Genomic DNA, 14,324 nt, shown 5'->3' with positions numbered 1-14,324 from the left:
AGTATATAGTTATTTTTTAAATGGTATATGTTTGGGGTAAAGGGGTATTTTTAGGGGTTAGTGTCAGTTTAGGGTTTTTGGGTAAAGGGGTATTTTTAGGGTTCAGGGTCAGTTTTTAGTTTTTGGGTAAAGGGGTATTTTTAGGGTTCAGGGTCAGTTTTTAGTTTTTGGGTAAAGGTATTTTTAGGGTTCAGGGTCAGTTTTCAGTTTTTGGGTAAAGGGGTATTTTTAGGGTTCAGGGTCAGTTTTTAGTTTTTGGGTAAAGGGGTATTTTTAGGGTTCAGGGTCAGTTTTCAGTTTTTGGGGTACAGGGTAAAAATAAATTAAATTTAATTTTAAATTAAATTATTTAATAGTAAATAAATTAAATTAAATTACATTGCATTATTTTTGGGGTTGAGGGTCAGTTTTGAGTTTTTGGGGTACAGGGGTACAGGGTAAAAAAAATGTTATATTTGTTTTAAATTTTCATTAATTAATTTAAATTATATTTCATAAATTACTTTAATTTATTTTTGGGGTTTAGGGTCAGTTTTCAGTTTCTGGGGTACAGGGGTACATGGTAAAAATAAATTAATATTAATTTAAATTTACAATAATAAACGGAAATTGAATTATTTAAAATGACATTAAATTATATTTTTAAAATTAAGTTACTATTATATTATTAATATTAACATATACTTACCTATACTTACGTTGTAATGGTATGCGTTGTAAAGGTACCTGCGTTGTAAAAAAATGCGTTGTAAATACATGCGTTGTTAAAGTTTTCGCGTTGTAAAAACCGCGTTGTAACGGTATGCGGAGTAAAAGTCCGCGTTGTAACATCATATATCCATTTTGAACCAACTGTGCGGCAGATCATCATGCAAGCCTTGATATCCTCACGCTTGGACTATGCAAGCGTGTTGCTTCTGGGTGCTAATAAATCCGAGATCCTACGACTGCAAAGAGTTCAAAATATGGCCGCGAGAACACTGATAGGGCTTCCTCGTTGGTGCTCGGTTAGAGGTACAATGAAAAAACTTCACTGGTTACCGATCTCATCTCGGATCCAGTTTAAAGCCCTGGTGATGGCCTTCAAGATTCTTAAGCCTGGGAGCCCGGCCTTACTACGCCCTCTGCTGACCTGGTATGTCCCGCAGCGCAGTCTGCACTCGCTGGGGCAACACTTGGCGAAGGTGCCGCGCTTTAAACTATGCCGCATGGGTGGCCGTTCTTTCCAGGTGCTGGCAGCTAAATTATGGAACTCTCTGCCGAACTATATCCGTGGCATTGAGAATATGCTGCAATTCCGGAAGGCCATTAAAACCTTTCTATTTCCGTCACCATAGTCTTCCCCCTTAAGATCTCTGGATGGCCTCCGCGTCTGTTTTATGATTTGGCAGCGCCGGGACGCCCCTTTGCTGGGGCAGCTGTTGCGCTTAAAAAATCTAATAACATAACATAACATAATAACATAACATAACATGAAGAAAATACAAGTTACTAGTAAACCCGCTAGGGATTACTTTTGCGTTTCAGCACTGGGCTACAAGGTACAGTACTGGCTCCTCTCCTGATCACATGTGAGTATTTTGGAATTCGGATGATTTTATATGAATATTTCAAGTTTTCAAAAGTAGACACTTTGAAGATTTTTCGAGTCAAACCAGTCAATGTTATTCAATGGCAGGTAAGTGAGTTACCGGTTTCCTGGTGAGTACTCGACTGGTGAAGTTGTGGTTCTGGGCATAGACTCAGGGGTCCCCCAGGGTCAGGTAGGTACAGTTGTTTCACCCTCAGCGGTGCAGGGGCGGCCGGGTGCAGAGGTAGGTAGGCCCAATGTTATCCAATGGGGGACAGGGGGCCTCCGGTTGGTGGCTGCTGGCTAGTAGGCCACGCGGCTGTGGGAGCTGGGCTCCTGGTCACTTGCTCAGGGCAAAGGGGGAAGCAGGATAGGACAAAGGTGGCACGGCAAGCAGTACTCGGGCGGCTGGGTGCAGGGTGCTTTTGAACCGTTAGGCGCTCAATGTTATCCAATAGAAAAAGGTCAAAAGGAAACAAAGGCTGCAGATTCGGGGCGGAGACTCTCCAGGGGCGACCAGCACGTCGAGAGGTAAGTTGGGATCTTGGAGCACAGGTAGGTACTCCAAAGGGAGGCACAGCGGGCTGTAGGGCGCCGGGTGCAGGGGTGTCTTTGGGTGTCGGAAAAGCTTACCCTCAGCTGGTCGCGGTTGGGGGGTCCCTGGTTTTGAGTCTTCAGGCGTCGTCTGGTTCGTCGAAGAGGGTCTTTGGGCACTGGACCTCGGGTTCCAGTCGTCAGGGGGACTTCCTTGTGGTCTTGGATCACTCTGGCACGGGCCGGGCTCAGCGGGTGCAGAGTGGGCTGGTCTGGAGTTTCCTGGCTGGCCCCAGGGGGGTTGTTGCAGCAGAGCCTCTACTGATGGGATTCCCAGTCTTTAAGAGGGTCAAGGCAGGCAGGTCCTCTGGGTGTCCCAAGGTTGCTGTCCGCAGGAGTCGCCGGGATTTAGGCAGGAGCAGGTTCCAGGATCGACAGGCCGGTAGGGCTGGGGCCAAGTCAGGTGTCGTCCAGTAGTTAGCAGCTGCGTGGCGGGTCTTCTTCTTGATCTTCTTTCTTCGTTTGGTATCAGGATCTGAGGAAGGAAGGTTCAGGGAGCCCCTAAATACTGAATTTAGGGGCGTTACAGGTAGGGCAAGGGCAGGGCTCCCCATCTTCAAGATGGCCGGAGCCCGGGGTCGTGCTTCACCTCGTCTCCCCCAACCGAGGGGTGGGGATGGCACAGGCTTGCACACCCCCCTTCCTGACATAGTTTTTCCCGCCAGTCTTCCCGCCACAGTGGGGGTCAGAACTGATGGGGGCCAGTTGCTGGGTACAGCAAATGGTCTGGGGAAGCTCACAGAGGCAGCATGCCTTTGAAGCTTCCCCCTGCCCATCCTGGGGAGGAGACCTAGCACCTCGCCCAGGATGTGCATTGTTGCAGGTCCAGGAGAGCGGGGGCTCTCCACCCAGGGGTCCAGCAACATGTCTGCTATGTGGCAGCCTCTGCAGCCACTCAGCCCAGATGTGGATTGTAGGTTAGGTTTTCAGACGGCATTTCTAAGATGCCCTCTGGTGCATTTTACATTAAACCCCACACTGGCATCAGTGCGGGTTTAATGTGCTGAGAAGTTTGGTACCAAACTTGTCAGTCTTCAGTGTAGCCATTATGGTGCTGTGGAGTTTTTAATGACAACCTTCCAGCACCTTATACTCTTAATGGCATCACTGCACTTACAGTGCCCAGGAATGACCCTGGGTACTGTAGGGGCACAGGGCTCATACACCTGTGCCCACAACCTCTGGCATAGGACACCCAGCTAGCGGGGTGACTGAAGTATGCTAGGGCAGTGGGTTCTGTGGGCATGGCACACAGGGTTGTGTGCCATGTCGACTCTTGGTTTAGCTCTGTACCCAGACACTCAGCCCGCAAAGGCAGTGTGTGGGTGTCAGGGTGCAGGGCCCCTGAGGGTGGCACAATAAGTGCTGCAGTCCTCAGGGGTCTTCTCTGGTCACCATGCCCTGGGTACCTAGGGTACCATTTACTAGGGGCTGACAGGTGGCCAGAGATGCCAATTGGGTTTTAGTTTCAACAGAGCTTTTAGGGAAGGAACACAGGGCCTGGGTACCTGGTTGGCAGGGACCCAGGGCTAACTCAGTCAAGAAGAAAAAAGTGGGGGCTTACCAGTGCAAGAAAGATGGCACTTTCTCACATGCTTACATCTTGGGCATCTAGAATCTGATTACAGTGCAGACCAAATCATAAGTCACAATCTGCATTCTATCCCTGCACTGCCAGGTTATGAAAGAGAATATGATGGCTCTGTGATGGCATAGACTTCAGTCATTCAGCACAGCTGAAAGAGTGCTGAACAGGGTTAAACGGAAGGGGATAACGATAAGGGGGCGGGGGGGGCTTCCACTATATCCCACCTTCCTTTATACACCCAGGATGAGGTTTCCAAACTCGTGCAGCACTGCTTTCTTAAATATGAAGTCTTTGTCAGCTCAATACCTCTGTCCCCCTGCTAAGAATGAGAGGGCATTTTGTGTTTTGGATCTTCTTAAATAATTAATTTTTATATTAGAAATAAAGGCGTGTGCTAGAAATCTGCACCGCAGGAGGGCTGGCAGATGTATGTCAGGTGTCTCTATGGATGCATATAGAATCAAGTTCAAGTTCAAGTATTTGTATAGCGCACTACTCACCCAGAGGGTCTCAAGGCGCTTGGGGGAGGGGGTGCCTCATTTATCGAATAGCCAGGTTTTAAGTTCCTTTCTGAAGGAAATGTGGTTTTGCGTAAGGCGGAGGTGATTGGGGAGGGAATTCCAGGTCTTGGCCGCCAAGTAGGAGAAGGATCTTCCTCCCATGGTGGATCTGTGGATGCGCGGAACTGCGGCGAGGGCTTGATTGGAGGATCTTAGTTGGCAGGTAGGTGCGTAGAAGGACAGTCGTGTGTTGAGGCATTCAGGTCCTAGATTGTAAAGGGCCTTGTGTGCGTGGGTGAGGAGACGGAACGTTATTCTTTTGTTGACGGGAAGCCAGTGGAGGTCTTTCAGGTGATCGGTAATGTGAGCTTGGTGGGGGATGTCCAATATGAGTCTGGCTGATGCGTTTTGGATACGTTGGAGTTTTTTCTGTAATTTGGCTGTGGGTTCCGGTGTAGAGGGCGTTTCCATAGTCCAGTCGGCTAGTGACCAGTGCGTGGGTGACAGTCTTTCTTGTTTCGGTGGGGATCCAACGAAAGATTTTCTTGAGCATACGAAGTACGTTGAAGCAAGAGGATGAGACGGAGTTGACTTGTCTGGTCATCGAGAGGGAGGAGTCAAGGATGAAGCCTAGGTTGCGTGCGTGGTCTGTGGGTATGGGTGCCTTGCCCAGGGCCGATGGCCACCATGAGTCGTCCCAGGCAGAGGGTGAAGATCCTAGGATGAGGACTTCCGTTTTGTCTGAGTTAAGTTTTAGGCGGCTGTTTTTCATCCATTCGGCTACTTCTTTCATGCCTTCGTGAAGATTGGTTTTGGCGGTGTTAGGGTCTTTGGTGAGGGAAAGGATCAGCTGGGTATCGTCCGCGTAAGAGATGATGTTAAGGTTGTGTTGTCGCGCGATGGATGCGAGGGGGCTCATGTAAACGTTGAAGAGGGTGGGACTGAGTGATGATCTTTGTGGTACTCCGCAGATGACTTCGGTGGCCTCTGATTTGAATGGGGGGAGTCGGACTCTCTGGGTTCTCCCGGCGAGGAATGAGATGATCCAGTCCAAGGCTTTTCCTTGTATGCCGGTGTTGTTGAGGCATTGTATGAGGGTGCTATGGCAGACTGTGTCGAAGGCGGCGGACAGGTCGAGTAGGATGAGGGCAACTGTTTCTCCGTTGTCCAGAAGCGTTCAGATGTCGTCTATCGCTGCAATGAGGGCAGTTTTGGTGCTGTGTTTGGCTCGGAAGCCGGATTGTGAGGTGTCGAGGGAGTTGTTGGATTCAAGGAAGGCGGCGAGTTGGCTATTGACGGCTTTCTCAATGACTTTGGCAGGGAATAGGAGGAGGGAGATGGGGCGGTAGTTCTTGAGTTCGGAGGGGTCTGCTGTGGGTTTCTTCAGGAGGGCGCTGAGTTCGGCGTGTTTCCAGTTTTCTGGGAAGGTAGCGGAGTTGAAGGAGCAGTTGATGACATCACGGAGATGGGGTGCGATGATGGAGTCTGCTTTTTGAAGACGTAGTGGGGACAGGGGTCGGTTGGCGAACCTGAATGGATGGAGTTCATAAGGCGGATGGTGTCTTCAGTGGTGATTGGGTTCCAGGTGCTAAGGTTATTAGAGGGCGGTTTGGGTTCGGAGGTGGGTGGAGTGGACTGTTCATTGGAAATGTTCTCAAAGCTGTTATGTATGTCGGCTATTTTGTTGTAGAAGAAAGAGGATAACGAGTCGCAGAGGTCTTGGGAGGGAGTAATGTCGTTTGAGGCTGCGGTGGGGTTGGTAAATTCTTTGACGATGTTGAATAGTTCCTTGCTGTTATGGGCGTTGTTGTCGAGCCGATCCTTGAATGTTGATTTCTTGGTGGATCGGATCAGTTGGTGGTGTTTGCGGGTGGCTGTTTTGAAGGTGGGCAGGTTGTCAGTGGTTGGGTTTTTTCTCCATGTTTTCTCGAGAGTATGGCAAAGTTTCTTGGATTTCTTAAGGTCATCGTTGAACCAGGGGGCCTTTTTGCTACCCTGTTTGGTTCTGTGGTTTTTCAAGGGTGCTAATTCGTCAACGCTGTGTGTGATCCATTGTTCAAGTTTGGTGGCAGCTTGGTTTGGGTCCGATGAGAGGGTTGGAGGGTTTTGTTTGAGCGATGTGAGGAGTTGGTCGGTGGTGATTTTGTTCCAGTTTCTTCGCGGAATAAGTTGTGGGGGGTTGTGGGTCGAGGTAGTTTTGTAGCTGAAGTGGACACAGCTGTGGTCTGTCCAGTGGAGAGCTGTGGTGTGCTTGAAGGAAATGTGCTTGCTGGAGGTGAAGATTGGGTCAAGCGTATGTCCGGCTACATGGGTGGGGGTGTCAACAAGTTGTTTGAGTCCGAGATTGGCCAGGTTGTCCAGGAGGGTGGTAGTGTTGCTGTTGTTTTTCTTTTCCAGGTGGAAGTTGAAGTCTCCCAGTAGAATGTAGTTCTCGGAGGTGAGGGCGTGTGGGCTGATGAAGTCAGTGATGTTTTCTCTGAATTGTTGACGGGTTCCTGGTGGTCTGTAGATGAGGGTGCCTCTAAGTGTGGTCCTAGGGTCGGTGTGGATCTGGAAGTGGAGGTGTTCGGCGATTGCAATTTTATCGTCGAAACTGGTCATGATTTTGATGGTGTTCTTATGGACGATAGCGATGCCTCCTCCTGATTGGTTGGTGCGGTCTTTTCGGATGATCTTGTAAGTGTCCGGGATGGCAATGGCGATGTTGGGTGCTGATGATGCGTTCATCCAGGTTTCTGTAAGGAAGGCGATGTCCGGTGAAGCAGTGTCGCGTAGGTCCCAGAGTTCAGTGGCGTGTCTGTGAACCGAGCGGGTGTTCAGCAGGATGCACTTCAGGTGGTTAGAGTCGGAGCTGTGTTTGGAGTTAGTGAGTTTGGTGTGGGTCTTGTTGCAGGCGAACTTGCAGGAGTGGCAGGCGAAGGGACCGTGGGTACGTCCTGGGACAGCCTTGAAGCATTGCGGTGTGCGTCCGGGGTTCAGGGCTAGGAGAGTGGCGGCGTCGTACGTTATGCTGGGGGAGTGGGTGTTGCGAGGGCCAGGGGGTCTGGCGCTGGGCGCGGTCCAGGCGCGAACGGGCGTAGACGGGCTTACCTTTGGCGCACCTTCGGCGCGCATGGGGCGCGACCGCTGCACGTGAACGCTGCGCGTTAATACATCTGTCACTTGTGGATAGTGGAAGGGGAGGGGCGAGGGCGGAGCAGCTGGTAGGCGGGGGATGGAGCCGGGCAGGGAGGCACAATAGTAAACAACAAAATGGATGGCTGCGAGCCGAAATCGAAAGAGGAATGGGGCACAGGCACTCAAAACGCGAGCTAATTGCTAATGGCACCGGCACAATCAAGCACAGGACAGATACTTAAGGCAAGGCAAGCACAGCACAGTATAATCCTACACAAAGCGCACTTTCGCACTATAGCGCTGTTTTACTGGTAGCGTGAGCAATGCAAATTAATTCCAAGGCAATTTAAGGCAATTTGATTCCAAGCAATTTTAAGCAATATAGCAGTCTTATATGCCGTCTGGCGCTACGATACCACTCGGGAGCTGGGAGCAGCGTGAGGAGTGACCGCTTCTGAACGGAACAGGACGGTCACAGCGCTATCCCGGGATCGGAGCCTGCAGTATCAGTGGGAGGGCGGAGCAGCTGGGAGGCGGGGGATGGCGGGGTGGGGAGCCGGGCAGGGAGGCACAATAGTAAACAACAACATGGATGGCTGCGAGTCGAAATCGAAAGAGGAATGGGGCACAGGCACTCAAAACGCGAGCTAATTGCTAATGACACCGGCACAATCAAGCACAGGACAGATACTTAAGGCAAGGCAAGCACAGCACAGTATAATCCTACACAAAGCGCACTTTCGCACTATAGCGCAGTTTTACTGGTAGCGTGAGCAATGCAAATTAATTCCAAGGCAATTTAAGGCAATTTGATTCCAAGCAATTTTAAGCAATATAGCAGTCTTATAGGCTGTCTGGCGCTACGATACCACTCGGGAGCTGGGAGCTGGGAGCAGCGTGAGGAGTGACCGCTTCTGAACGGAACAGGACGGTCACTATAGAGACGTGTGAAGGGTGTGCGTTTGGGTAGAAGGCTTGTAAGGGATGTCTGCATCCAAAGAGGTGGGTCATGGTTCTGTGAGTATGGTAGACAAGATGTAAGTACCATAACAGGGATCTCGTTCTAGAGGAGCTACAATACAAAGTCGATGTTTTTGTATGTCATGAAAAGTGCGACAGACACTGCCAAAATAGGTGTGTGGAATAGGTAGCGGGTCTCTGTGAAAAGGATTTACGGTGTTTCAGGCGATCGCTGAACAAATGGTGTCACAGGAGACCCTGCAGCGTGGAAGAGGGGAGTGCAGATGTTCCAAGCGGTCCTCTGGACATTTTCCATAAAGCCTAATAATGACATGTTTGTTATTTTCTGTGGCACCACAAACGTTTCTAGTGCAACTATACTAGAAAAGTGAATTAGATTAGTGATCTTGACCAAGCAGTTCAGGAGTGCTAAAGCTGTATAAGACTCTTTTCAGGCTGTCATGTTGTTCAGAGTGGGCTAATATCTTAAATTAATCCCATGACATGGGCACAACTGCTTTACTCAGCCTGTGGTAAAGTGTCATTCAAAATGTGATGCATAAAGTAATGAAATGTCACACAAACAGATTTGAAAATAGGAAACCTCATGCATACGTAAACTGAAAACTTGGCAGCTATGGAGCACAACATTAAATTTTGTATGCTTATTATTGGAATGCGCGTATTTAATATTTTTTTTACTATAGTCTATTTTCCTTCTTCAAACTTTGAATACACAAATGTGCTGTAAGTCTTATATGGGTCATACGTTTTAGCAAAGAACTCTAACATGTTTTTATGTATGGTATTGGTGGAGGTACAAATGTGTCTGCTGTTCTCAAACTAAGTGTTTCCTCCCTCAGGGTGCTGATGTGTTTCTGCAATGGATTCCTCTGGAGGAGTTTGGAGATGGAGCTCAAATCGTCTATTCAAAGAAGGTAAGCGTCCTAATCCAGGATTTAAGTTCATTATTGAGCTCTATGTGTGTCCTCTGAATATATCCACAAACGACAAGAAGCTGCAGACTCATCATTTCTGTCCAACTGTATCCGTCTTTCTTCAGGGCAGTAAATCTTGGTGTTAAGTTTGTGTTTAAGTTCAAGAGATGCCAATATTTTCTTGAGAAGGAAGTCTCAGGTTATATGCTTTCTTCTACTTTTTACAGAGTAAGGGCGTTTTCGCCAACTATTTACACGCCACAAATAGAGAGCAACTCCTCCAATGTCTTTTTGGTAGTAGTGAAAGGGAGATTGACTAAGAGAGAGCAGTCTGAGTGGATTATTGGTTCTACATCATGATGCCAATGGTCAAACAAACAATTCTATCATTACATCATTTTCGGTCCCACACTCAAACAACTTTAGTTATCTGTTGTTGAAAGATTTACTTTGTACAATACCAGTATTTGCAGAGGGCTTTGGGTCAGCCCATTGCTTGTCATTGGCTAACTGATGGTGCTTGATTATTATTCGATAGCTTTCCTTTCTTTTATTGTGTTTAAAATTCTTCTGTGGCATAGCTTCTTTGCCATACTTTTGATAGGATGACTTGCCCCCTTCAACTGTTTACTTTCAGGGAACTACTTTTACCTTTGCACACTCCATGTGCTTCTTCTTAGTCACATCCACACCCCTGTGCTTTCAGTGCTGCGCCCCTCAGCTCCACCACACTACCTGATCCTTTCTGCTCTGCTTCTTTTTTTGGTTGACCCACAGCCACTCCACCTGTTGATCCTCTGCCACTCACTGTTAATCTGTGACTTTCAGCTGCTTCTGCCCCTCTTCTTTTCGAATTGTTGTTTCTATTTGGTGACCCAGACTGGTGCCATTTGCTGCTGACTAACTTCATCCTGCTATTTTTTAATTTGCCATTGCAGGATGGCCATTCACCATGGAACTGTATATTTAATGTATTAAAAAAATTACTGCTACTGCATCATGATGCACACTTGTGCATGCGGGGTGATGCATACGTGCGTGTAAGTATTCGTGCTGAGTCCTGCCATTGTGGGTTTATTTTTGTTGTTTTTAGTGATGCTGCTCAGCATCAGCAACAACCTTTTGTTCATTTAATTTTTGCTGTCACTATCAAGCATCACCAACGAGCATTAGCAACACAGAAAGGTGGATAACACTTTTAAAAGTAATCTCTGCCAGCTTTGCCAGTGCTTGTTTTTAGAGATGACAGCGAAGGAGTGACCCTCAGTCCCTCACTGTCCCTGGGCCATCCTACACCTCTCTAAGGTATTGCTCCTTTTTATTTTTTTCCCATAAAATAATCCTTCTTTCTTGCATTGTCATACAAGAGGATTTGGACTTAGTGACATGCTACTGTTCCTTGCCTACTTTTCCATGTCCTTGTTTGTGGAGATTGGAGTGACAGGCTAAAGTGCCACCTTCCCTGTTTTGTTCACTAAGGAATTTCTCCAACAATTATTATTCAGAATATCTGAAAATCACAAGATCCTATAGTTTCTTTCTGTGGTGGGAGAGAAAGGAACGTTGCCTAGGACGATGCTCTGAGGTAAAGAAGGGTTGGTTTTCAATGGTAAACATATTGATAACGAAACAATACTGTTTTACAGTGGTTGTGTATGGGAAGGACAGTTAAGTCATATTCCTGTCCAATATCTCCCACGGGGCTATTCGAAAATCCCTCTTACCATGCTCCTCCAGTCTTTTCTTGTCTTCCCTATGTTAAAATTGCATTGTAACCTTTTTTGTTTCCCGTATGTTTCTTCATAACCTTTCTCTTTCACTTTAGTTTGGTGGTAGAAATGCTTTTCCTGAAGTTGTGCACTGTTTTTTTGTAACAATACATTAAGCAGTGAGGTTTTTTGTTAAATCAAGGTATATTTACTTGGTGATTTTTGGGGGCTTGTCTCTGAATATTTCCAATCTTATGAGAATGAATATCTGGATTTTAATACGGATACAAAGGTTAGCTTTATTGACAGAGTAGACTACCAAAAGATACATCACACCATGAGAGACCAACATTTGCCTGATTTGAGTACCACATATGTGGTAAATAATTAATTACCCTGTCGTAGTTTCTATACATTAATAAGGATTGCTCATAAAATGAGAGGCAGAGTCCGTGGTGTCCGATTCAAAAGGGCTTTAATGCAATAGCTCGAGCTACTGGAGAATCGGGTTCCATCACCACTAGGGTTCAGGAAGGGTCGTCATCTAAATCTTTATTCACAGAGTACAATATATATAGTTAAAACATACATTGAATTCAATAAAGAAGGCGGAGCACTCCAGATGGAGCACGTGAAAGAGAGAGATAAGAGCACATGGGCGTGAAAGAGGCGTGAAAGGAGGTGTACACATGGGTGTTCAGTTGATGAGTCATAGGTGTGTCATAGGTGGGTGGATGCATAGAGGGGGTCTGCATGGTCAGCTGGAACCTTTACCCTACTTGTGCGCGCAAAACTAGTCATGACGTGAAATTGACGTGTAACTGGGGAGAGCTGGGGGGAGCTGACTTTAGCACTAGTAGGGGAGTCTAGGATGTCAGAACGACCTGCACCTTTGGCATTATCTGGTATCTTGTGTTTGGAGGATGTCTTGTCTGAAGTAAAGGTCGCTCGAGCAAAGGCTGCACATCACTGTATGCTAGTGTGTGCATATATTTCTTGGTGCATTGCGTGGGGCCGTGGGCCCTCTATGAAAACGGGTTCAGTAAATCATTTGGATGGAGACAGAAAGGCTGGGCCCTATCTTCTGCAGGCGGAATATGTTTACCCCTTTCACTCGACTGGAATGTGTTTTCTGTGGAGCTGAGCAGATAACTGTAGGCAAAATACTGTCTTTGGCAGGCCAGGCTGGGCACCTCTCGGCTGAGCAGGAAGTAAGGGAGAGGTCAGGGATACATAACTAAACTGCAGCTTTCAGAGTCAGAGGAGGCTCGGAGCCTGAATTCGGGTCCTGGCTCGGCTGTGCCACAAAAACGTGTGCATCTCGACTTTTAAACGTGTACCATGTAAATGCATTGGCAACATAGGTCTCAGTACAGAATCAACGTTTCATTCATGGAGGGCCTAATAACTGACATGCTAACATTGGACGGAATTTCAGAGGCATTATTATTACAGGCATGAGAAGGGAATTGCATGATGACATGGACATACATGGGGCATAGGTACATACATAGGGTGCATGTAGGGGACACACTGGCCACGTAAAATTTCTATTTCCTCACATACCTGAGCGACTGCGGGCTCACAAAGAGAAGCCTGGAGCACGCAGCCGACCTACACTTTTATCTTTTACGCTGCCCACTGAAACCTCCTACCAAGAAGGATTTTGCACAGTGCTAACCACTAGTTTTACGATAAAACCTTTAAAAGGCCCTGGCATGCCTTGAACATCAATCTTTCTAAAGGATTGGCTGCTAGAGTAGGAGTTGCAGAAGTGGAAACCTCAAGAGATCGTATGGTGTTGCAGCAGATAAAATGGGTGCATGCAGTGAGCCAACCAATTCTAATCATGTTCATACATGGGCATGGAAGCCAGTTATTTGTTTGTAGAAACCACTGGAAGTGAGTGGAAATGTTTTCCCATAATTGCATGTCAAGGTTTTATCCTTGAATAAGCTAAGGAAGGCGGCATGATATAAGGCCTTAGATCATGCTGCCTTTCTTAGCTTAATGTGTGCTGCTCACCATAAAAAGGGTTTTATTTGCTGCATATTAAAGAAAAAGATATCGTACACCAGCAAGTAGTTTGTCTGAGCAGATTAATTTTGCGTGCCAGGAGTGGGGTAGCTGCTTCTGATACGAAAGGGTGGTTTTCTGGATTACATCCTGTTAGTCTTCATTACACTGAGTCTACTCTTCCTCAAATCACTCTTTAACGTGGAGGTTAACTCCTCTCTGAGGGGCAATGATTTTTAAAAACGGCCTGTGAACACCACCTACTGCTACTCCTGAAAATAACAAGAAATTGAAAGAAACGTGCACCCAACCTTCTTAGGGCTGGGTGGGTGGGATAATTGACTGCTACAAGGAAGAGTAGGAGGTGGAGTAACAACTTTTACAATTCTTTAAAACTAAGGATATAACACCAGAGGATGCATGTAATAACAAGGCATACAGTACTAAAGTGCAGTGCTCAAAAGAAAATAAGGTATATCGCCTGTTGAATCTCGCAAGCAGTAACCATAACAGATATACATTTATAAAAGGGTTGCTTAAGACACTGCTGTAGCTGATGAGATATGAAGGTGGACTCAGGGTTATTATAGGATGCAGCAGTAGTGACATATAAAGTTGTCTGGGGAATCCTATTTACCAGCTCTGCGTATGTGTGGCTGTCTCTTGCGCAGACAGCACCACAGGTAGATTTATCTTGAATATCCCCAGGAAGAGGCACCCGTGCAGCATTGTAAATCATGGACATGGCTAGTCAAATCCACCCACTGACGGTCAAAACCTTAGTCTTACAACCTAAATGACCATGTCTAGAAGAAACGAACAAATATTCAGTTTAAAGAAAACTCTAAGAGAAAGCCAGGTAAATATTAACTGGCCTCCTAACATCCAAAGGATCAAAATCTATTCCATACAAATTAGGGGACCCAGGTGGAAGCATCCTATTCTGATCCATATGAAACCCAGAAAGAACTTTAGTCTTGAAAAATTGAGATGCGCTTAAGGCTGATCCTTTCCTTCAGGTAAAAACTGAAGTTATGTTTGTCTGCACAGAAGCACACCCAGCTGCCTTACAAAAGTTATAGCGACTAGAAAATGTACCTCAAGAGTTAACAGTTTTAAATAGATCATCTTAGGATGGGCAGTACATAATGCCTTCAGTACAAAAGGAAAGTCCTAACACTGAGAAACAACTGTGAGTAAAATATGTTGTCTATTGAAAAATAGAATGAAAAAGAAGTTATTGCAAACAACAAAAACATTTTGAAACATATTGTGCCTTATAGGATACAGAAAAGTATACTGGGAGCAAGAGCAACAGGACATGAGCTTGCT

At 46.6% G+C, this 14,324-nt stretch overlaps 1 protein-coding gene across 1 annotated transcript in view; it reads left to right on the top strand.

The window, feature by feature from the left end:
- Positions 1 to 14,324, top strand: part of TBC1D17 (TBC1 domain family member 17) — a 730,802-nt gene that overhangs the window by 158,357 nt on the left and 558,121 nt on the right. Inside the window, exon 3 of the mRNA XM_086930148.1 lies at positions 9,193 to 9,267. Within this exon, the coding sequence (XP_086786274.1) occupies positions 9,193 to 9,267 (75 nt within the window). The remainder of the gene's footprint in view (positions 1 to 9,192; positions 9,268 to 14,324) is intronic.

The sequence above is a fragment of the Lissotriton vulgaris genome, chromosome 7 (genome assembly GCF_964263255.1).
Source record: "Lissotriton vulgaris chromosome 7, aLisVul1.2, whole genome shotgun sequence".
NCBI classification, from domain to species: Eukaryota; Metazoa; Chordata; class Amphibia; order Caudata; family Salamandridae; genus Lissotriton; species Lissotriton vulgaris.
Note: the sequence above shows the minus strand (reverse complement) of the source record. Positions and strands in the feature narration are given on the sequence as shown.